Raw genomic sequence first — 24377 nt, forward strand, 5'->3', positions numbered from 1 at the left:
TTTCTTTAAAAATATAGATTAGTGTCTAGTTACATATTAAAAATAATACCATTAGAGAAAGAATAAAAAAATGTTTGTCAAAATATGTCTTAAAAAATAATTACTTTCTCCAATTAAAGTAACAGTAAAAAGTGTGTTATGGCTCCTGGTAACAAAGATCGCCACCCAGGACACACGGGTACTATTCCCAAAACGAAAGCCAGAAACAATTGCAATGTTCCCCAAGAAGCTGTGACACCGACGAGAAGAGATATGACAACAAACCTTGTAACGGTAGTGACAGAATTCTTTTAAAATACACAATTACATATAAATTTTATTGATTCATGAAGAAAAAATTACCTAGCACAACAATACAATAACAAATCTTTGTTGTCTGTTAAATAATATTAATGCTAAAAATACTTCTGTCAAATATTCAATCTGCAGTTTTTGGAGCCGCATGGCGCATTATATTTTTAGAATCTTGGAAGAGTTAAGAATTTGGACTTTGGCCAATTTGATGTAGTTTCAAATACTAGTGAATAGAGCTCAGAACTATATTGTAACCTAATAATATTCTTAAGGTATTTTAAATACTTAAATCTAGTATAACAATGTGTGTTTACCAGTTATTACTTATTCAATCTATTTATTAGCCATATGGGTTCTTGCTTTTCTAAATTCAGCCAGAAGAAGGTATTGGTTCATCGCACAGATATAAAAACTTTTATAGCCTGTAATAACTCTTGCACATTTTAAATCTTACCTTATTTTTTATAGTGAACTTACATGCAATTTTTAATTCTTGTTTTTTAGACTTCTTTGGATTGGGTTCCCGTTTCCGAGTATAATACAAGATCAAATTTCAATCAATCAAGAAAACCAACCAACAATACTTCAGATCAAGAATTAACAGACTTAGGTGAGTACATTTAACAATTTAACTATTTCAAATAAAAAAAATAATGATTAAATATAAAACTTACTTCTATTTATAGACAACTCAGTTTCATTTGAAAGTGGTTTTGGAAGATTTGTACCTGTAAGACCTCAACCTCGTGCGTTACCCTTGACTGTACAGAATAGAGAAAACATTTCTTCTGATCATAATGATGATGGTGCAGGCTCATCTATTTCTTCCCATACAATACATCATTTTCAAAATGGTACTGTATAGTTCATTTATTATAGTTAATTAAATATTTTTATGTTACTTATTTTGACTCATTAACATAATAAACAATATTATGTAAAGCATATATTCTATACATATGTCTAAATATTATACTTTTGTGTTATTTATGGATATATCAATAGTATGTGTATAATACATACTGCCACTTCTAATATGATCTTAATTATTATATATAAATAAAGGAGCACAATATTTTTAGGCCTAATTCCTCACTCCAATCATGGTGCAGCTGCTGTGATGATAGTGAACCCTACCACACCTAATGCTGTGACTGGGAGTATGTCTCAACCTTTTAATGTAAGTATTGTTCTGTATTCTAAATATGATGGATTCTGTTTGCAGTGTGTTACTTTTTAAATATTACCAAATGTAGATATTGTGATATGTGCATATCATTATCAGCCCACTATGTCGTCACTGAGGGGCTTGAAGCCTACCCTAAGTCAGGGGTACCAAGGCTAAAATTGTGAACATAGTCTTTAGTAAAAGTCCATTAGATGAGAGCCAAGAGACTTAATTATTATATATTTTTAAAGTTCACCTCCTAGTTTATAAAAAGATGCTGATATATTTGAATGTGAAAATCACATTAGTGATAAAGAGAAAGCTATATTTAGTTAAATATTTCAGGCACCGAATCAGAATAGAAATAATTTGACAAGAAATCTGAACTCTACACGAAACTCATTTGATGGTAATATTCACGCAAGTAATAATAATATTACTCCGCCAATCTCTAATTCAAGAACTGGAACTAAAACTGTGAATTTAATGAATAACATGTATGAACAAGGCCAAGGGAGCTTTAATAATATAAACGAAAATAATCCGGTAAGAAAACATATTGAGGTTATTATTTTTTTTTGTAGAAAATGAATACCTTCAGTATCACCAACTTGCCTTGTGAATTCACTTTCATACAAAAAACAGAATCTTAGTAGCATGCAATGTGTTATTTAATTCCGACTCTTAGATTTGGAGATTGCAAGTCACATCAGAGGGTTAATAGTGTTTTCCAGTAAGAGGGGTTTGCTGCCTGCATTTACACAGAATATACAGTAGTTATGTAGAAAAAATTGCTACATACTTTAATTAAGTTTCTATTTGATTCTGATGGTTAATATTTTTCTCAGACTCATAGAGAGTCTGCACGAGCATTAGGAGAGGCGATTGTAGCTGCTTGTCCTGACGCTGCTGCGGTTGAGCGAAGACTTGGTCAGATTAGAGAATACATACGCGTAACATCCTCACTTGTGGATACAATGCGGAACTCTGAAGATGAGGTATGTTTCATGCAATTTTTATGATTTAATGTAACATAGCAATTAATAGTATTATCTTTATATTTCTAATTTAGGCGTACATAGAACACACTAAAGAGGAATATGATGAACTTCTTCAAATGATAACTAAATTAAGAGATAGTGAAAAGAAATTGAAAAGCATATTAGATGATGACCAAAATCCTGATAATATAGAAGTACCTTTACTGGAATTAGGTTCTGCTAATCCAGTAGAAGTAGATACTGATGTATCTAAAAATATTCCTGAAGATACTTCAATTGCTAATCAAAACTTAGATCAAAACTCATCAAAGAATAACAATGAAAGTAATTCAATAAGTAACAACCTTAAAAAAGTTACAAACATAGAGAATGAACAATTAAATAAAACAACAACACAGAGAACAAATGAAATACAACTTGCAGAAAATAATACAAATGGTGTTGTTATAAAAGAGATAGAAACAAATATTTCTGGTGATGCTGAAATCACAAATAATAATCAAAAACGTAATGACGAGCTCAGAAAAAATATAATATCTTGTGTTGAGAAAGTAGCTATAATAGAAGAAATTAAAAACAAAGTCAATGATTTTGGCAACAACAATGACCAGGTTTTGTGGATCTTTGTTAAAAAGTGTGACATATTTGTTGTCGATTGAAATAATCATAGCATGTACTGAATGATTCTTTGAATATCAGTGTTACGTCTTTGTTTAACAATATCTATTTTTTTTCCAAATGTTGTGTGTTATCCTAATTTTAAATGTGAGTGTATCCCATAAAATGTTCAAAAAGGGGATTTGTCTTTGTTGAAATATACCTCAAAACTATATAAAGTTTGATTTTCAATTGAAACATTCTAATAATTAATATTTTTGTTTTTGATATCTTCATCTTTAACACTTTTAACAACTCAAAACCTTTATTTAACATTACTGTTTTGTTGTTTGATCCATTTATATCGTATTTTATTTCATGTTAGTTTTATATTAACAGGATGTTGTGGTGAGGCCTGTATCGGTACAGAGCAATGGTTCCACCTACAGCGAGAATGAACTGTGGCAGAATGAAATTAAAAACAAAATGGAAATGTCTCAAATACGTCTGTCTGCTTTGAAACAACAACAAAAGAGGTTGCTAAAGTATCAGGTAATTTTATATAATTCATTTGTGTGTATTTACAATGATATTTAAGGTCACTAAACAATATTCTTGCTTATGAGAAAAATAGGACTATTACCACCTTTACTTCAAATATTTTGCATTTTAGGCTGAAGCTAAACAACAGCTAGAAGAATTAAAAGAAAGACAAGCTCAAGAAATAAACCAACCAACTGCCAATGACAACTTTACTGGCATACAGGTGTGTAGTTAATTACAAATAACTTTTAAAAGTATTAAAGAGAGAAAGAACGTTTTTCTTTTAAAATGTTCTCTCGAAAAGTCACCTAATTTATAATAAATTTGAGTAAAATTTTGTGTTTTAGCAAAATATGAGTTTCTCGAGTAACTTCAATCATCCGAACCGTTTGTTTGGATCAAATCAGATAGGTGTAGCGACCACACTGCCTCAGTCATCGGACAGTATCCACAGTGGACAATTGATAAATAACATGGAAACAGAACATGGCCGTTCCAATCAATCTACTCACAGTCAAGATGAGAGATTCTCTATTAGAGATGACAACATTGCCAGTAGCGAGGTAATATTATTATTTCCTAATATTAACATAACCTTTTTTTAAAAATCCGTAAACTTATTAAAAATATATTTAAATTTTGACAAACTTTCAACTTAATATATTACGGTATGAGGGATCACGTTTTTAATTCTGTGATGTTAGATAAATGTAAATACATATATAATATAGTACATTATTTATGATGAAAAATTAAATGTCTTATAAGAGTTGCTGGAAAATTTATTTTACCTTGTGAAATTAGAGAAATATATACAACTTATGTACAACTACTGCAGGAGGCTGGCGGCGGTGGTCGGGACAGTGAGGCAGAGGAGGACGAAGGTACCCTGCACGAGCGCGGCCGTATCCTGCAGCTCAAGCTGCGCGAGCTTCAGCTCAAAAAACAACATATGGAGAATTTGGTAACACTCGCAATATCTCTTTAACTCTCTCTCTCTATCCCTCTATTTCTTTCTCTCTCTCTCTCTCTTTCTTTCTCTCTCTCTATCCCTCTCTTTCTCTCTCTCTCTATCCCTCTCTTTCTTTCTCTCTCTCTATCCCTCTCTTTCTTTCTCTCTCTCTCTCTCCCTCTCTTTCTCTCTCTGTAATGCAAGCCACACACGTTTTACATGACGACTTGGATTTTGTTTTTAATATTTTTCATAGTATATATGTATCAATAGATGTGATGTAATAGAGTATGTATGTTGCCTGGTTTAATAGGTACGTCATTTACAGGTTTCTGAATTTCAAAAACTTCAGATGGCATCAGGTCTGGTCGGCTCTCACAATACATACTCCAGTTCAGGAGAGGATAGCGCTGAAGATGAACCATCTGGAAAGTGTATGTTGTTGGATTGTTACTGTAATTGTTTGCATTTTTATGTGTAATTTTTTAAAACAATGAAAAAGTATGCATTTTAATGTTATAGGTAATAATGCTGCGGGAAATTTGAAAAACGAAAATAAAAGAATTGGTGGAAAACTTACATCATCTTTGCATAAAGCTAAAGGTAAATAATAAATTACTTACTACTTCTGTTTTTTAGGAACTAATTTAGTTAAAACACTTATTAATGCTTACTTTTATTTTTTCTAGATTTGATGAGGTCATTAGAGGCTTTTGAAACAGATCATTTGTCAAATTTACACGAGGAGTCTTTCCCGATGTCGAATAATACAAACATACATGACAAGTAAGTATTATCAAGTTTAAAAAAATATGTGCTCGTTTTTCTTTCTATTTACTAGTACTATGAACAAAAAAAAACGTTTTTAACCTAAGGTAATATGATCTAACTGGATTAATGTTCAAAAAAGTAACTGTGATTTCACTCTATTATCAAGAATTGAATTAGAAAGTAATAACATTTCTTTGATTTTGTAGCAAATCTGATGGCGGTGGTAGCATCGGTGACTGGTCTAACGAAGGCAGCGTCTGTCGTGTTCGCAACACTTTGCCACAACGACACAAGTTCACCAACGAACAACATCATCAGCAGCAACAGCATCATCAACAACAGCAACAATATCAACAACAAATTCAGCAGCAGCAACAACATCAGCTACAACAACAACATTTACAACAACAACAACTTCAACAACAGCTGCAAAATCATCAACAACATCTCAACCAACAACAACATCTAAACCAGCAACCACACCTCAACCAACAACAAAATCTCAACCAGCAATCACATCTCAACCAACAACAACATCTCAACCAACAACAACATCTCAACCAACAACAACACAACCAACAACAGCATTTCCAACAACAAGCCAGTAAGCTACCAGTTACATTTTGTTCAGTTAATTTCTATTTATTGTCACGATTATTCACAAATTTGATTATAAAACAGGTCACGAGGCTAATCTCGCAAGTCTACAAGAACTTGCGCAAGAGTTACGTATGGAGACTGAAAAGATAATGGGCGAGCGTGCGCGTATTAAAGATATGGTCTCTAATAAAGGTACATTTTACATAAAAAAAGTTATATAAATAATTCCCTTTAATCAAACAACGAAACAGTAAAACAAATATCGTTATCTCGGTATAGTTTGCAATGATGAGAGGAATGAACATATTTTTCACTGTTGTTACAAGATTACTCAAACAAGGCTTCTAATAAATAATCAGAACTCAGGGTTTAACTTTTAATGATCATTTAACGACTGTTGTAGTTTGGTAGTAAGTAACTTTTGTATTGCAGAAGTAAGTAGAAAGCAGAAGAAGGTGAACGAGGAAGTACGCGCAGGTCCGAGCTGTGTGCCAGGCCCGGCAGAGAGGAGACAGATGCAGCTGCGAGCGCTGTTAGCTGACAAGCAGCGTGAGCTGGAGGCGCTACTCAACAAGGAGGTGAGGGACACGAGCAAAGGAGAGAATGGGCTGGCTCTCTGTGCAATACATATATACAAGTTTAGTTGATAGGCCCTTAAATACCTTTATAACATATGCTTAAGTTATAAATATTTCTTTAAAAATACAATAGATTAGACTAAATATAAAACTACTAGCTGTCACTCGCGACTTTGTCAGCACAGAATTATAAAAAAACGCCTATGTGTTCTTCCAGACTATGTTCTACATCTATGCCAAATTTCAGCAAGATCCGTTGAACCATTCCGGAGATACGTTCAAACATCGATCCATCTAAACCAGTGATTGTCAAACTTATTTCTTTCACCCCCCTTTGAAAATCAATTATATTTCAGTGTCCCTAATTTTTATTCAGCCCTAAAACTTAAAAACCACAGTTTCATTGCTTTAATTAATTTCAATGCCCCCCATTTTTTGGGCCTCTTATCGCCCCCTCCTAGGTTTCAAACGCCTCTAAGGGGGCGTTATCGCCCACTTTGGGAAACACTGATCTAAAGATTTTCATTTATAATATTAGTATGATAGTAAGATTGGAATTCTATACAGAGTGAGATAATATGAAGAAAAATAAATGATCAAATTCCAGAAGGTCCTTTGTGTGGGAGCGGAGTCACAGAACAAACCTGATTCTGGAGCAATGTCAGTTGTTAACCAGTCATATAATAGGTAACGTTTACTTACATTTTGCTTTTTAAATTGTTGTGTCTGAATAATATAAAATATAAAATATCTACGGTGTTGATGAAATATTATATTTTTAGTGAACAAGAAGAACCGGAATCGAGATCTGAACAGCTGCCACTTGATTCACAAACCTCCAGGGAAAATGAGAACTACCGGGTAAAATCATTTAATCTACCTTTAAACAAGTTCATCAAATGCCACTTGACACTAGACTTGCTAACTAGTGGTAACAAGTGGATTACATTTTGGTGTTATCCCGTATTTATTTATTTAAATGTATTTGATTATATTATATCTTCAATTGGTTAAATTTAATGACTTGTGTATTAAAGGGTGGTGGAGACAACGCAATCGGCGGCAGATCCATTAACATAGGGCCATCTTGTTTGGAGAGTGCGTATGGCAGCGATACTGACAGGTATTTCATATTATTTTACATTAATCTTACTTTATATTATAAATGCGAAAGTTTAGATCAGGGATCCCCAAACTATTTTGGACAAGTGAACCACTTTTCCAAAATGAATCGTTTCCACAGAACCCCAATGGCCAAATTATCTACTTTTAAGATCAAGAGTATATCGTAATATTGTAAGATCAGAGTGAGAATTAGCAATGTTTTAAGTTCGATATCGACCCCTTTGGGAATCCCTGGTTTAAATGGATGTATGTATGTTTGTATGTTAGAAGATATCTCCGGAACAGCTCAATGAACCTTGATGAAATTTGGCACAGATATAGAACATAGTCTCGATAAAAACATAGGCTAATAAGTAGCCTATGTCTTCTTGATTCTGCGCGGACGGAGTCGTGTGCGATAGCTAGTTAGATATATATTTTTGTAGAATTTGTATGTTTTCATGGCTTTGTTGCTTGGATTATAAAGGATCTTTGTTCACAGTGCTTCAAGGAATAAATCAAATCAAAGGAACAGACCACGTCGTCGGCAAACTCAAGATCGTCAATCTGAAGATAATGTAAGTGTTCAGATATGTTGAATTTGTTTAATATATTCTTTAATTCTTATATCTTTTTATACATATTAAATAAATAAAAATGCATATTTAAATTTATTTATATGTTAGACTCCGCAGGTCAATAATGCCACACCCAATATTCGCCATGAGCCGAGACCTGAAGCATCCAATGTCAATATGGTATCACCCGTTGCGCAAAATGGTATGAAACAAATTACTTTCACAATAATATTTATTAAAAATTTATTTAAAAATTTTGTTTGAAATATCTTTGAAATTGAAACAATAGACTTGTTGTAAATAGTAATTATTTTTTAGGCGACAATCCTACGAACATGCCGTATGGACAAATACCACCACAATGTTGGAATGGAACTAAATCTAATCAGGTAAATAATATATAACTCTGTTTATATATATATATATTCTGCGACTTATTTCACTTAGTGTGATTTATATTTTGATATTGTAATAAGTATAGGACTTTTCAAATATCTTGTTGGCTCAAGGTCATCTGTGCGCTGCTAAGTGACCTCCCCCATATAGTTGTACGCACCACCACACTTATCTATATATAGACTCGTACAATGTACCGAGCCGATAAGATATTTGACGACCTGTATATTTTTAAATTAATTTTTTTATATAAAGGACATGCGCACAAATCAGTTCACCCAGAACAGTCACTCGCAGACGATGGATCGTTTGCTGGGCACGCCGCAGATGTCTTTTCCTCCAGCGATGCCCTACAGCATGATGATGCCCTATGGTGAGATATTCTTTATAGCCTTTATCCTTCCTATTTCATATTTATAAACATTTTCCATTCAAAAGCCAAGAAAAGCACAATTAAAAATATTTTAACTTTGAAATTTTTGAACTTGTAAACAAATTTACTTATATATTTTTAGTTTATTAAGCAATAGAACACGTTTTCTCATAATATAATTAATCAGGAATGGTGGGCGGGTGTGGTTGCGGCTGTGGGTTGTGGGGCGCGTGGTGCTGGCAGCAGCTCGTCATGCAGCAGAGAGAGATACACCAGCTAAGGGAACAACTCAATCATGTAAATGTTTTATATCTCTTAAATATTTGTATTTGTACACTGTTTTCTTTGTAGTAAGAACGAATTTTTTTTCTTGTGTACAGCTCGAGGAACGTTGGCGAGCCGAGACAGCATCTCATACTCTAAACAACCAAGTACCACCTGGCAACCGCGCCAATAACTATTGGGACAACTTCCGAAGGTAACCATTTTCTAAGTATTTTTTTTTTAATTTATTTACTACTTTGTAAAATTATTATCATATGTCCGTTTCTATTTCAGATATTAGAAAACCTATTTATATTTTTATAGTTTATATATTATTTATTTAAGTATTTATCACTGCAGACGACATAATATAAATTTCGGTGAGCGTTGTGTGAGTGTGTCCCTGCCCTTAGCTTTATAACTATTTTTATTTGATATTATCACAATGTTGCTATTTGATCAAGAAATATACACATTTATGATTTACACTAAAAACGTGTGCTAACAATATATTATTGAATTTTTCATATGTAAATAGAAGTGTTAACGAATCTAATTATTTTTTACAGCTATTCACGTCAAAACCTCCTCTCAGCTAACAGCAAAACCAATGCGGACGGCCATTTAGGTACAGGAACAGCTCACAACCCACACCCCCTGGTGGAGAGATCGCACAACACACTACATCACACATCCTCGTCCACATCACCTTCTATAACACCCAAAAGAAACACAAACACGGCGAGCTCCTCACAATGCCCGGTCACCGCACCCGCCCCACAAGTAAACCACGACGATACATCGAACAGACATTCACGAAGAAATGTTGCTTACGAACGATCACTCTCGTTTTCATCCGCCCCTGATGTACTGAACGTGAACCAAAACACAGAAGCTGAGGCGAGCGCACCTTCTCACTCCAGGAACGTAGACGAAGCTACTGCCTTGAATCTAAACATCAACCGACAGGAAACCGCGACCACCTTCAGGAACCTAAACATTACAAATCCGATACCAGAAATAATACAATCTCATTCGAACAACTTAAACAATTCAACAAATGCCAAGAAAAAGTCCTCATCGAAGCTACCTTCGAAAAATTCTACGAACAGAAGGAACTGTACCTTAGATTTCTCCCAAACTAGTAACATCAACATAACGAGTACTACAGACACGCCAAACCCCAATTTGGCGTCAACGAGTCGTGAGGTGCAGGAAAAAGCTACATCCAAATTATTTGACCTTTTGAGAGAAAATGTTTATTCGGAAGTAACCACCTTGATCGGAGTCAATGAGTCTCATCCCGACTTTTTAATACAACTGTTCAGAGAACTGCAACTGATAAGTTCCGATCCATTGAGACAAAAAGTTCTGCAATCCATACGAAATGTTTTGGCACAGTACAGTTCAATTATGGAAAGTGAAAACAATGACCGTGTCGAAGGCTCCGAATCTGAGGTGGTTACAACATCTGGAGACACGGGTAATTACCATGAATGTAGTTCTCACTCCATTGACAACGCTTGTGCGAATACAATGCAAATTGACAACAAAATCGTTCGGTTTTTGCTTATGAAAAGTGAGGAGATATGCACTCCTGAGTTATTGGAAGCATTGGCGTCGCTCATACTCACCAGTGCGCCGGATAGTAAACAATCAAAGAAGAGACTACAGGAACTATTGTCAAAGTACGAGGGCATGAGAGTTTGCGACATATCAAGCGACATTATAGAGAATTTGTCGCTGTTTATTTCTGGTAGTAGCGACGGTGATGAATCCGCGCACCTCACAAGTGAAATCTCGGAAACTTCTATACTTCAAGATGTAGCTGGTTCATTGAACTTATTTAGCTCTAGCGAGACCCAACTGCACCAACTGAATGGCTGTCCATATGAGATGTGGCCTGGACATGTTCACATGGATATCGACGGAGCTGACCTAAATGAAAATGGAGCTCGTTGTAGCCAAGAGGATAAAGTTGATCTCATTAATTGTTCGGAAATGCACAATGGTGATTTAGCGGAGGCGGATCAGACCTGCCATGCGGACATGGGAGACAGCGGCGTAAACAGCCACGACGAGGTGTCCAACAATGCGGAAGGCCTGCCCGATGTGGTGGACACTGACGAAGTCACTCCCACAGAGGTAATGCAACATGTTCTCTACTGTAGATGTCTACCCCTTATTAATTGTGCTAACAGAAATACGTAGAGTTTATGTCATTATAACTTTGAGCTATCGATAAAAACGTATTTAATGTCATGTACTAATTAATTTAATCATTTGTCATATTTGTACTCAAATTTTCTTGCCAACATGTAATCTTTAGATATAAATAAAAGTGCATAAAAACGAAAATATAAAATGATTTTTTTCTTTACACTCTCAGGTCTTTTAATCTTACATTATTACTAAATAAAAGTGAGGTTTAAAAATAAAAGTACAGTTTAATTTACAAATTCTTTATTCTTCTGATCTCTGGCTACAGTTGCATCACATAACAACTAAATTTCAATAATTTTACACAGAAAACAATTTTATTAATTTGCTATCAGTTAATATCAAAAGAAAATTTAAATATCCAAAACAGATTATAAAACTGTGATATGTTTATATTAAAGGCAGAGGCAGAGTGGCTCGGGCTTGACCGTGTGCCAACACGGCTGCACATGGAAGAATCATCTGAAAAGCAAAAAGGTGATATTAATATTTAGTTAAATAATCACTAAACACCTAAACATGGAACTGTTTGAGCTCCAATGTCGTTTAGGTGGAGCCTGAAAGAAATTATATCTTATTAGATCTTCATCAGCATCTGTAACAAAAAATAAAATGGACAGAAATTAATTACAGTTTTTTTCTTTCTTACAGATTAAATAACCAAGAAGTTTCAGGAATTGCTGGCATATTTTGTAATGAAAATTTAATGTTTTTTTCTTATTATCTCATAAACTGTACATCTTGTATCTGTTTAAATAATATTTATTTTACTATAATAAACATTACATATATCCAATACATTGTATTTTATTATTATAATGAAAATAAAAAGCTTCCCCTCTCCTATGCATTCTTTATTTTAAATCACTAAAGAACTTTGTATTAACAAAAACATAGTAAAATTTCAATTTTGATATCTTCCTTTTAGTCTTATCACACTTTATCACTAATATTAGTCACAGACATAACAAAGATGAAACATATTTCCTCCATGCAGGTTCCAATAAAGGTTTTCCAGTAAATCTTCAGTGCTTGAATTAATTCTTGGATTCTCAGTTGTCTCAGGTTCAATGTTTTTCTTTGTTTGTACTTCTGCAGATAAAATGGACATTGCTGAATTAATTTTTTTGTCATCTTTCTGAGAATTGAATATTTTTTAAATCATATGGACCATGAGACAACGAGAAATATCTGGATTGTTGTGAGTTGGTCGTAGTAATCGCGGATTGTGGGTGGAGGTCGTTGGCACCATACCCTCTGAAATAAAGTCAAATTTCATCACTCTATGTCTCAAGTGCCAAAAGTGGGAAGTCTCAGATTAAGTTGTGTTGCCATTTCAAATTCCTTTAAAAGAAGGACTCAAGTCTATTAAAAACAATCTGTTACTGATACTGTTACTTTGCCACTTTTTTGCATTCTATCAACATACAGAACTCAATCTTTACATTATTACAAGTAGGTATATTTTGATAATTCACACTAAACATTCGTTGTAACTGAAGTAATACATAATATGAGTTTAGTAACATTCAAACTTTACCTATTACAAACATTATTAAATTAAATTATAAAATTACTAGTAAAAGAAAGAATATAACAATCATAAAACTTTATGAATCACAACATTACAGTTCAGGTTCATGTAAAGGGTGTCTCAGTAAGAGTGCACTTTTTCATTTTAAAATAAAAACAAGTATTTTATTACAGAGCTGTGATATTTTTATTGTATTGTAAAGAAGACATATTCCGATTAAGTATGGAATTAAATATCTGGCAAATGACCCCCACGGCTCCGAGGAAAGGCCATTACTCTTTTCATGAAATTTTCCATGACTTTTGCACAGATATGTGGTTGTATCTCACCGATGACGCGTTGGATTTCCGATCAGAGTTTAGGATTTGTTTCGGGTTTATTCGCATAAACCCGAGATTTCACAAAACACCACAGAAAAAATCGCACATCTTGGTGGCCGGTTGACATCAAAATTTTGTGAAATAACGTTTTCTGGAAATCGTTGCTGCAATAAGTCGATTGTTTCATTCGCGTTGGGCAGGTTGCGTCGTCCTGCTGAAACCACATGTTGTCCAGATTCATGCAGTCCAGTTGAGGCCACAAGGAGTCCGTTATCATATTCCTGTAACGAATGCTGTTCACAGTCACTGCAATTTCGGCCTCATTTTCAAAAAAGTAAGGTTCAATCACGCCGCCTGACCAAAATCCGCACCAGACAGTTACTTGTTGTGGGGTGCATTTGTTTCTCATGGATTGCATGAGAATTTTATGAGTCCCAAATTCGACAATTTTGTGTATTCACGAAGCCATTCATGGATCCATATGGATCATCGGAGAAAATTATTTTTTTCAAAAAATTGTTGAGAACGATGTTGGATTGATGTTTTCGGATTTTCGGCGACACTCTCGTTTACAGCAGCAATGTTTTCAGAGACCGACCGGTACGTTGACACAAAGGATTCTTATTATCATATCAATTTTTTGACCACTCTTCGAATGGTTGACACATTAGGTGCACTTTCTCGGCTGTAATTTTCCCCATTTTTGTAATAAGTTTTCACAATTATAACGTGTTGTTCTTTCGAAAAGCGCTCCATTTTTAATAATCGGAATAAACAGAGGTGACAACTGTAAAATTTCAGACTCGCCACTTGCATGGAAAAAAAAATATTCCAATTTTAAAAAGTGCACTCTTACTGAGACACCCTATACAAATCAAACCACTCATTATATTATTTCTAAATTAATTGATAACTTTACTTCTCACTTTCATCAACTGTTTCTTGAAAGTATTGCCTATAACAGTGAGAAATAAATAATTTTTATAAGTTATGTGGAAACAATAGCTTAATACAAGAATTTTTTAAATTAAAAAAATGGATTCATCAATACTTTAGTTATATTTCCACATCCCCCATATTTCACATTTATAAAACAAAATTTATTTTATACTTCATAACAATAACAATTGTTTATAAAAACAATACACAAAAATCAAATCTATATTGCCTAGATGCTTATGTATAAGAGGACATTTTAAAATTTGTATTTTCCCATATCAATGGTATATAACCTTCTTTTTGAAGTCTGCTAAAAATAATGCAATTAACTTTTTACTTTATCCTATTATACTACATTAAAAAAATCTTACAAAGTAAAGACAAGATTGTAAAAAAGATTTAGATTTATTTTTGTACATTATATCACTTTCATAGAATGTTTATCCTTGCTTAAGTGTACAAAGTTATTTGTGGCATTAGTGAGTGAATAATTTATTTCCATTGACATTATTCAAATTATTGTAAATGTTAATTATTTATTATACAGCATTTTCGTGCCAAGTTCTCACAATTTTTATGAATTTTTACCTTATTAGATGATGGTATATTACCACTAATGAAAGATGTTGTGATATCATGCTCCCTAAAAAAACATAACATTGTGTTTTTATACATTGGCAGCAGAAGCCTACAGTTAATTTTACTGTAGAATAATATCTGATGTAAATATAAAAGAAATTCCAAACTAATACAGTATTTATCTAATATCTTGTCAGCAAGTCACTGAACAAAACAAAATTTTAGTTGTATCCGGGTGCAAAGGGATGCACTGCACAGTTGAAAAATACTATAACATGTTTACATTTTATGCCTCGTAGATATTTTTCTACATTTTTCCTATTTAGGTTAATGTAGAAGCATTGGACTATAAAATCATTGTTTTTCACTATAACATTTATGCACATGACTTACCTTGCATTGACACACTTGTGTACACCATACTCATTTTATACTTTTTTTGCTATTGTAGTATTTTCATTGTAAATTAAAGAACAAAAAAAAAACTTGATTGGGTACAAAAGTTTTAAATTATTTTTGGTTTCAATTATTCTCATAAAACTAAAATTCTTGCAACTACTTAAACGAGTCTGTTTTGTGCGCATGCATTAAAGTCAACTAGGCAAACTATGGAACTTTCATCAAATGGAATCATTGATTTTCTTTTAATCATTGCCCAAAAATAACTTTCAATGCAACAGGTTTATCAAGTGCATTCACAACATGTATGTATATGTATTTTGTGATACTTATAAGAAAAACAAGGTAATTTGAAAATGCAACAAAACTTCAATATATTTGTATTTCATACTTATTATAAAGTACAAGACTTCCCACATACAGTGACTACACTATATCCCTGCTGCATCGTTTGAAATGTTTGTCACTATGATATTAAATTTACCAGTTTTATTTCTGCTTCGCTGATTCGTTTAATATAAATAGAAATGCAACATTAGCGTTTTACGATTTCTCATTGAAATGAAACAAATATAGCATTGACTCATTGTGACGTCACTTTCGTGTTTACCTTAACAACTTCATTATCAATGAGAAATCGTATAAAAAATTATCAATATATTTACCTTCTCGCAACCGCTTGCTTTCAGGATAGACGAAAAATTCTGCACATCGTTTCTTGGCATTTTTTTGTGACGAATTCGTTTCATTGATTACAGTTGCTTCCTTCATTTCGCAATCAGTATTGTAAATGTTTTCTGAATTCTTCGTTTCTTGATAGCCATAGTAGCAGTTTTTAGATATGTGAACGTTCTGGCAATGGCCCATTAATTGATTAGTAGAATCACTGCAAACTGGAGCAGGTCGCATGGCGTTGAAATTATTTTTGGCATCCTGCATGTGAAACAAGTCAATGCTGCTGGCTGGCATTGCTGTTTTTCAAATTTGCGTAATTGTGTTCCACTAAAAGATCTTTTTGTATGATGATATTACTGTTTTATTAAGTTTTTATATTTGAAACTTTAGTAACAACTTTGAACACTGCAACTTGCTGGAACTTGTTATTGAAAATTGATCGAAAAGTTTGAAACGAGCGTCAAAAGGTATATGTAAATAATTGGCAATTGGTAAAGATTAAAATGAACACAAGTTAATGCCTTAACTTTAATATTATTTTATTTTCTAACTTCTAACCTAATTATTCCACCAAGCCAAGTCAAAGCAAAGAATAACAAGTCATAGAGAACGAGCAGCACCGGAACTCTGCGAGCATAGTTCCGGTTCCGGTCTCCTCAAAACCGCAGAGAAATCAGTCCGATTTTGGCAAGGAAACATATTTTATTTATGAAATGAATAATAATAATCATATTAAAAGTGAAAAGAAATGTATTAAGGTAGTTGAACACCAAACTGAAATTGAAAAAAAGCTAAATTATATTGTTGTCGGGAGCCAAGCCATTGAACCGTGACGCATGTTTTATGTGCTCATTGACTCTTTCTCTTTGGTGCTGTTGACATTGACAATAACAGATGTTGATGTTTATTATTTTAGGTTATGTTAGTTTTTGGATGTGTTTATTCTATCACTAGTGGATCAATTTATCTATTTGTCGTTTGATTATTATAATTTTTAACCTCTTGAGTCTACTATTAACGTATTTGTGATATATGTTGTGTTTATATCAAAGGAAAAATATATGTAAAGTATGAGAAGTCCATCAGTCTGGATCTATTAAATTTTTGTTTATTGAAGTGTAAATTGTATTTATAAGAAATGGCTGAAATTTACAAGTTTGTTCCTTTATTTTGAATTTATATCAATAACCACAACTATCTCTTATTGTTTTTTTCAACGTGTTATAATTTACAGAGTTATACATCCGGTAAAATATTTCACTTCTTATATTGAACGAAATGTTCGTCCTGATGGAAGAAAATTCGATGAACATCGTAATATAAAACTTAATATCAACACAATAAAATCTGCTGAAACAAGTGCACTAGTAAAATATGGAAATACAACAGTTATTTGTGGTACAAAATTGGTAAAAAAAAACACATTAATCTATGTTTTAAGCAGAATAACATACAAGTACTATCATTTGTTGTTAACATATTTCAGGAGTTGGCTGCACCAAAAGCTGAAGACCCAGATTCAGGGTTTTTAGTAACAAATGTTGAATTGGTATCACTGTGCTCACCAAAGTTCAGGCCAGGACCTCCATCAGATCATGCTCAAGTTGTTAGCAATGTTGTATCTGAAATCATTAATAATTCAAAGTTTGTCAACTTAAAAGACTTATGTATTGTATCGGACAAACTGGCTTGGGTACTATATTGTGATATTGTTTGTCTAGATAATGATGGAAATATTGTAGATGCATGCATAACAGCTTTAACTGCAAGTCTAAAAACATGTAAGCATTAGTTTACTTTTATTTCAAAACATCTTTGTATTCTCAAAATTTCATAAATGCATAATTTGTTCCCAATGACTTCTTTCTGTTAATTTATGCTAGTGTAATTTTTCTTATACAAAAATGATAAAATTTCAGTGTCACTACCAACTGTAACATATGATCCAGAAACAGAAGAAATGAAAGTTGATACCAACAATAGGATATCCTTGAAAGTAAATGGTTTGCCAGTTGCTACGAGTTTTGCAATATTTCCCCATTGTGAAAAGTTGGTATTTGCCATTACTACATTTATCATAAAAAATGTTGAATAGTGTATTTTCCCTAGTATCCTTGTTATTCTAATTCACTTCCTTAATTGCAGAAGTATATTATTAACTGACCCAAATACTTTTGAAGAAGAGATGTGTGGTGGCAATGGTGCTAACATGATAGTTTCTTGGAACAATGGATTCCTGTGTGGAATATTGAAATCTGGAGGTGGTACACTTTCAATTGAACAAGAAAAGGAGGCTATAAAAGTAGCAAAGGAAAGAACACAGCTTGTTGAAAAACTTATAGATACATGTATTTTAAAAAAGGATTAATAAGAGTATTTTTTAATAAATAAATAAAAAATAACGACGAAAGTAATTGTTTGTTTTAATCGAATTAAAACTTGAGAAGGGGTCGAAGTTGAAGTCTATAACAGAGAACTACTGTACCAAGTCCTGGTGAACGTATTCTGATGATTTTTTTAAGCGAAAGTTGTTGCTTATCGTTATGTCCCAAACCTTGTCGAGATCTGACCAGTAGATTATAAAATAGAGTTGCTTCGAATAGCTTTATCTTACATATAGTATAAATGAGAATGTTTGCAACCACGTATCTCCAGAGCGGATTTCGCAGAAATGAGGCCTGGAATAACACATAGGCTACTAATTAAGCTTTTTTTTATTCGGCGCGGACGGAGTCGTGGGCAAAAGCTAGTAACTTATAAATAGTTGACTCAACACTACAACGAGATTACTTAAAGAAAATGTGGTGATGAAAGAGTATGGTAAGTAATGGCAATGTTCTGTCAATTGACGTTGACATGTCAACACTCGGTCAAAATGTCACCACGTCTCAAAATATCAAAATATGTTATTGAGGTAAATTCTTAAATTTTTGTCTGATTAACATATAGTTTTATCAATTCATATTGATTTACCTTAAATACTATGGGAATGTCTTTATCTAAATTGTAAAATATTTGTACAAATTCGTTTTTTACCTCATACGTCATCAAAGGAGTCAGCATTGCCGGATCGTAATGCTCGTAATTTATCAAAATTAAAAATGTCAATGCGTAATATTACCCGGGTACATATGATTTCAGAGGTTGTCTCTAATAGATACGGAGGAGAGCACAGGATGTTTGTATGGGCTTATGTACGATGGCATCCTACTTGTCGTAGGACTGAGTTTAGAATTGTTTGAAAAAGAAAAGAACACATATAACCAATTGCTCCTCAATTTGCCCGCCGAGATAGAACTTTGCGGTGTCATTAAATTCAGCGACTCCTTAACTATAGAAAATAAAGCAAAAGAAATACTGCAGGTAAGCTTAATTTCTTATTTTTAACACTATTTTAGTATTCAAAAGTATGTCTAAGTATTGCGAAGTCCTCGGAACTACACTGTGCGTATCAACGACCATGGCTACAGCAGAGCCTGTGCATAGTACTGGTAGATTCCACAACAAGAAAAATATGTAGGTCTGACATGATCTGTGCAAAAAAGAACACTGCACAGGAAATCTAGAATCTAGAATTTTCAAAGAACTTTAAAATCACCTTTCCATTTGGTTAATTACACATGAATAGAGTCATCATCATCAGCTCACTATACATCCCCACTGAGGAGCTCGGAGCCTACCCCAAGTTAGGGGTGACTGGTTCTTCTCAGATATGTGCAGGTTACTTCACAATGTTTTCCTACATCGTAAGAATGTCACATAAATGTACATATGTAAATTGAAAATTGAAAAACACATTGGTACATGGAGGGATTCAAACCCAGGACCTGCAGATTGCAAATCAAATGTTTAACCCCTGAGCCACTAATGCTCATGAATATAGTGAAAAATAAAACAATTAAAAGACAACTAAACAATTTACCCTTTTTAGGATGTAGATATAACAGACAATCCTCTTGTTATTATCATAAGTAAAGAGAAAAATATAAAAGCACATTTCTTAGTACATGACAAGTTTGAGGAGACAAGCTATGAGGTTATGGAAAATGATGAGCTATGGAAACAGTTTCTTCATGTTCGTCTAAATACTATATTGCCACTTACATGTGAGGCTACTATAGCTGGTGTGAAGAATACACTACAAAATAAAAGAAAAAAGGTAAACTTTATCTAACATCCAATAACATGATGTCATAATAAAACACTGAGTCTCTATTCTAAACTTGAGTTTTTTAGATCTATATTTATTAAAAAAAATCACTTCCTATTATGGCTAATATATCCCTCAAATTATGCCTAAGGCCAACTTTGGTTTATTTGCAGTGTAGTCTGTAAGGTTTCTAACATAAAGCTTCCATTTGTTGGTTTAGTATGCTAATTGTAACAACAAGATATATTAAAGAAAGCTAATTAATTTCAGATAGCTTCTGGTCAAGTATCATTCCACATAGATGGTACAGCTGTATATCTGTTTGGTATAGCATCAGATGTTGGAGTAACTGGTACAAGCACTGAGGCAAATATTGGTGAACTGATAGACTCCATGAGTGCAGAGCAACCATCTAAAAAGAAGAAAATTAATATACATTCTTTGGTATGTGTTACTTATAATTATAAAATCTGCCAAACATAGACTTCTTTTCCAGTAAAAGATAAATGCCTGGTTTACAAGCCAGTACAGTATTATAATGTAAATACTAACTTGCACCATTGCCCCAAAACATTACCCACCAGGCCAGCATGACTGTACTGGTGTAATGTAAACCAGTCAATATTCTGCAATTTGCAAGTGTTGCACTATGAAAAAAATTTTAGTCCTTACTTTTTGCTTCACAATTCTTTTAGTTTAATAATGAGTTTTTATGATAATTGTATATTTTCAGAATATAATTCCTGTGAATTTAGTTATGAAGACAACAAAGGATATTTTATCTGATAAGCTTGTGAAAACAGCTGTTAAAATGATGACTACGCAAAGAAAACGTAAGGGTAAATTCCACGGTCATTTTTTTTTTTTAGATAAATTCATTGGCATTTTCTGTTTCAAAATTAGTACAAATTTTGTAATGAATGCATCTTATATAGAAATAATAATATCCACACCAAAGTTTTGAGTGTGACAAAAGTTTCCTTTGTTACTTTAATTAAAGCTGTAATTTAATGAAGAAAGAAATGTATTTCAGCTGCATTTTGCATCAGTATGCCATTGAAAGTGGATACATTGGCAATGATACACTGTAACACAAAGTTGTCGGAGCTGTACACAGTATTGGTGGAAGCAGCGTGTCGTTCACTCAGATTGCTGGAGAGTGTACTGCTTGAACAACTAGGTATGGAAATTAAGTTAACTTATGATAATGTTAGTTAAGACTCGTAATAATTACTTCGCATGGCTAAAAACATGCAAGCATATTATATCAGTTTTTTTATAGAGAGAACAAGAGGGGTGGGAAAAAATTGTAAGGAGGTAATGGAAAACAAGTACAGTCGAACCTGGATAAGCAAGAGTCCAAGGACTGCGATATTTTTCTGATTTGTAGAGGTTTCTCTCTAATCTCTTCTCACTTACGGAGGACCGGATAATGATTCTCGCTTATAGAGGCGAGACTATATAGGATACATTAATACTATATTTATATGGTAAATTAATATGGTAAATATGGTAAATTTTTGTAATTCATGTTATCTTTTATTACAGGTCAAGAAGGTATTGGTGATGGAGCTGGATTACGTTTGCCTGAAACATTCCACTATTTACCTGAACAGCTTGGACATTTCTTAACTCGAGTTGTGCCCAAATCTATACCGGACGAGAGCATGGGTAAGTCTATTATAACCTTCCTACAATTTATATTTAACATCTCAGCATTAAGAGCAGCAGCAGTTTACCATAAATGGAGTTAATATTGGAAAGATAAATAAATTTGTTGTTGATTGTAGAACGCGAGAGAATACAGTTACACGAGCAATTAGCTTTACCTACTGACAAGCCTATATTCCGACGAGGCAATGCATACATCACATATGGTGGTCGTCTGGTTAACCCTCACGAAGCTCTACCAATGCCCTCCTCTGTGCCGCATGTGACAGTGGCGTTAGTAAGAGGCCGGTACACTTACCATCATTATATGCAGGACAACTTCAATGATGATGGATGGGGTTGTGCATATCGTTCTATGCAAACGATTTTTTCATGGTTCAGGTAAAATTATTTAAAATCCTATATTTTTTGAACTAAATGTTACTATAATTTTATTAATATTTACATTAATTTTTGCTGTTTTTTTGTAGGTATCAAGGTTATAACACGACCAATATACCAACACATAGAGAGATCCAAGAGTGCCTCGTTAATATTGGTGACAAGCCGACAACATTCATTGGGTCCAGGCAATGGATTGGCTCCACAGAAGTCATGTTTTGTCTGGAGACTCTCCTCGGAGTTCAGTCAAGGATCATATTTGCTAACACCGGAGCGGAGCTGCAGAGTTACACACCAGAGTTGATTCATCATTTCCAAAAGCATGGTAGCCCTATTATGATTGGTGAGTCTTATTATTGTTGTTATGAGAACTATCACTTAAAACGTAATCTCAAAGAGAGACTTTTCACGTAACTCGTTACTCTATTCCCAAAATAAATACAGTTAAAATTATATATGCTTCATTAGTTCTGTCATGTTGTATGGATGAATGTTGTTAGGGTCACAAGTCAAAAATAAACTGGGACAGTCATATCTTAGATTAGCTTAGATTATTGACATACTGAAGAAAGGACCTATAGCCGTTTCAGAACTGTAAATGTTTGAATTAAGAGGAAGTGAGAGAGATATACCTTGGTATAGCATCTTGTATGAAAATCTTAACCCAATTTAGTGCCACAACGATTTTCACATATTATTTTTCTTATTTTTATATTACAAGGTGGCAAACGAGCAAGTGGCCACATGAATTCGCCGAAATGGCGAAGCGACCGCTGCCCATAGACATTCGCAATTGCAGATGCGTTGCCTACCCCCAATCGATGAAGGAGGAGATGCACAAAAAGAGAATATTTAACCTTTTTATGCATCTCCTCCATCAAATCCACCTCTTCTTCCCATCCTTTCCTTATAAGAAAAAGGTGGGAAGGGAAAGAGGACTATAATTAGACCTCCTTCTAATATGTATTCACAGAGTGACTTGGTGATATTGAATATATTATAATGTTTGTTTATTTTTTGACACTATTTACAGGGGGCGGAGTACTAGCACATACAATCATAGGTGTTGAATATAACTCTGAGAAAAATGAAACTCGCTACCTTATTCTTGACCCTCATTACACAGGTGCAGATGACATAACAACTGTGGTAGGTAAGGGCTGGTGCGGATGGAAGACATCAGACTTTTGGAATAAAACCGCTCATTATAATCTCTGTTTGCCACAAACTAGACCTTGTATTTAGGTATAATTATTTAATATGCATTTCTTTTTATTTTATGCTCTAAACTACTTGGGTTAAACAACTTAAATAATGTTGGAACGGTTTGTTATTTTTATTTACTACGCTTAGCTTCTTTGTCTGTCAAGGGTCCAGTATTCAATTCTCAACTAAAGTAACTTATTCATATTTCCCTCCAATAATGTACTGAATTGCATGAGAATATAGTAAAAGAAAGTAATTTTATTGAATATAATGAATGTATCTTGAATGAAGATAGACATTACCTAAGGTTGTTTCAAAATCCGTAAAATTTTATATAATAGTAAAACATTAGAGCACCATTAATAAAATAATAATTTGCACTACTTATTAATAGTATTATCTAAATATAATTGAACTGAAGGTAATTTTGAGTTGCATAATATTAAGTTTATTTTATATGTATTTTAATAATGAGACAAAAGAAATGTATAAGTTAAATGAAATTGTTATATTTTATACTAATTAAAAATTATAATTTGAAGTCATGTTTTTCATTTTATGCAATCTAGTGCACATCAGTTTATGCTTTGGTTTTAAAGTAGATGATTTGTTGCGGCCAAAAAAAAAAAAGATACAATAGGAATAGGCATTACCCCAAAACAACATAGAAAAACATAACAAAGATTGTCCATTGCCTAAAAAGATTGTTCATAAACAAGTTATCTCTTACTCAAAGGGAATGAGAGGGTTTCAATTCAATTAGAAACAAAATCAAGCTCATTTAATTTATTTACACCAATCTGTACACAAAAGGTACAACACCCTTAGTTCTTATAACATACCATTATCATATATATATGTATATACAACAAAATCACAGAGTTCTAAGTTGAGACGAATCTATAAGCTAAAATATTCCACTGGTCATAAACACATGTGCTAAGAGACAGATCCGACAGATTTACATCTCATATGAGATGTAACTTTTCATCGAATGGGGACTCCAAGATTAAGACTGAACTATAAGCACAGCAGATATTAAATTAATAATTGTACTTCAAAACTCGGCATTTAAACATTATTA

At 33.2% G+C, this 24377-nt stretch overlaps 4 protein-coding genes across 6 annotated transcripts; 3 read left to right on the top strand and 1 right to left on the bottom strand.

Moving 5' to 3' along the window:
• The first annotated feature begins 42 nt into the window (after positions 1–42).
• On the top strand, positions 43–12084 carry LOC106708832 (probable WRKY transcription factor protein 1). Its single transcript, XM_045678140.1, has 28 exons — positions 43–273; positions 799–904; positions 981–1148; positions 1377–1474; positions 1808–2008; positions 2311–2460; positions 2535–3074; positions 3460–3612; positions 3734–3826; positions 3951–4166; positions 4442–4567; positions 4884–4989; positions 5078–5158; positions 5245–5341; positions 5533–5930; positions 6008–6118; positions 6359–6504; positions 7112–7191; positions 7287–7365; positions 7542–7627; positions 8111–8186; positions 8295–8388; positions 8505–8575; positions 8838–8955; positions 9143–9252; positions 9336–9433; positions 9789–11364; positions 11841–12084. The coding sequence occupies exons 1-28, from the start codon at positions 139–141 to the stop codon at positions 11931–11933; spliced, it is 5406 nt and encodes a 1801-aa protein (XP_045534096.1). The 5' UTR covers positions 43–138; the 3' UTR covers positions 11934–12084.
• A 201-nt stretch (positions 12085–12285) lies between these two features.
• LOC106708833 lies at positions 12286–16462 on the bottom strand. Of its 2 annotated transcripts, none has more exons than XM_014500396.2 (2): positions 15876–16462; positions 12286–12531 (listed from the first exon to the last, which is right to left on the bottom strand). In XM_014500396.2, exons 1-2 carry the CDS (start codon positions 16177–16179, stop codon positions 12392–12394), a joined length of 444 nt encoding a protein of 147 aa, XP_014355882.2. In that variant the 5' UTR covers positions 16180–16462; the 3' UTR covers positions 12286–12391. The 2 variants fall into 2 exon arrangements, with proteins under 2 accessions (XP_014355882.2, XP_014355883.2); XM_014500397.2 differs by having other exon boundaries at positions 12449–12696; positions 15876–16449.
• Positions 16463–16810: 348 nt separating this feature from the next.
• Positions 16811–18287, top strand: LOC106708797 (exosome complex component RRP43-like). The gene is made up of 5 exons (XM_014500351.2): positions 16811–17040; positions 17120–17294; positions 17372–17666; positions 17805–17934; positions 18031–18287. Exons 1-5 carry the CDS (start codon positions 17024–17026, stop codon positions 18251–18253), a joined length of 840 nt encoding a protein of 279 aa, XP_014355837.2. The 5' UTR covers positions 16811–17023; the 3' UTR covers positions 18254–18287.
• A 448-nt stretch (positions 18288–18735) lies between these two features.
• On the top strand, positions 18736–23665 carry LOC106711261 (ufm1-specific protease 2). Of its 2 annotated transcripts, none has more exons than XM_045677928.1 (10): positions 18736–18799; positions 19027–19248; positions 19817–20044; positions 20306–20479; positions 20769–20874; positions 21069–21215; positions 21584–21706; positions 21826–22087; positions 22177–22430; positions 23121–23665. In XM_045677928.1, exons 1-10 carry the CDS (start codon positions 18761–18763, stop codon positions 23330–23332), a joined length of 1767 nt encoding a protein of 588 aa, XP_045533884.1. In that variant the 5' UTR covers positions 18736–18760; the 3' UTR covers positions 23333–23665. The 2 variants fall into 2 exon arrangements, with proteins under 2 accessions (XP_045533884.1, XP_045533885.1); XM_045677929.1 differs by having other exon boundaries at positions 20769–20868.
• Positions 23666–24377: the final 712 nt, after the last annotated feature.

Source organism: Papilio machaon, chromosome 5 (assembly GCF_912999745.1).
Source record: "Papilio machaon chromosome 5, ilPapMach1.1, whole genome shotgun sequence".
Lineage (NCBI taxonomy): Eukaryota > Metazoa > Arthropoda > Insecta > Lepidoptera > Papilionidae > Papilio > Papilio machaon.

Coding starts and splice junctions, on each gene's coding strand:
- LOC106708797 (XM_014500351.2), top strand. Junction 17,667..17,804: donor AACTGCAAGTCTAAAAACAT/GTAAGCATTAGT, acceptor ATAAAATTTCAG/TGTCACTACCAACTGTAACA. Junction 17,935..18,030: donor ATATTTCCCCATTGTGAAAA/GTTGGTATTTGC, acceptor CCTTAATTGCAG/AAGTATATTATTAACTGACC.
- LOC106708832 (XM_045678140.1), top strand. CDS start 139: ATGGCTCCTGGTAACAAAGATCGCCACCCAGGACACACGGGTACTATT. Junction 905..980: donor TCAAGAATTAACAGACTTAG/GTGAGTACATTT, acceptor TTCTATTTATAG/ACAACTCAGTTTCATTTGAA. Junction 9,253..9,335: donor TAAGGGAACAACTCAATCAT/GTAAATGTTTTA, acceptor TCTTGTGTACAG/CTCGAGGAACGTTGGCGAGC.
- LOC106711261 (XM_045677928.1), top strand. CDS start 18,761: ATGTCACCACGTCTCAAAATATCAAAATATGTTATTGAG. Junction 19,249..19,816: donor AAGCAAAAGAAATACTGCAG/GTAAGCTTAATT, acceptor TACCCTTTTTAG/GATGTAGATATAACAGACAA. Junction 20,875..21,068: donor TACGCAAAGAAAACGTAAGG/GTAAATTCCACG, acceptor AATGTATTTCAG/CTGCATTTTGCATCAGTATG.
- LOC106708833 (XM_014500396.2), bottom strand. CDS start 16,179: ATGCCAGCCAGCAGCATTGACTTGTTTCACATGCAGGATGCCAAAAAT. Junction 12,532..15,875: donor AAGCAAGCGGTTGCGAGAAG/GTAAATATATTG, acceptor TTTTATCTGCAG/AAGTACAAACAAAGAAAAAC.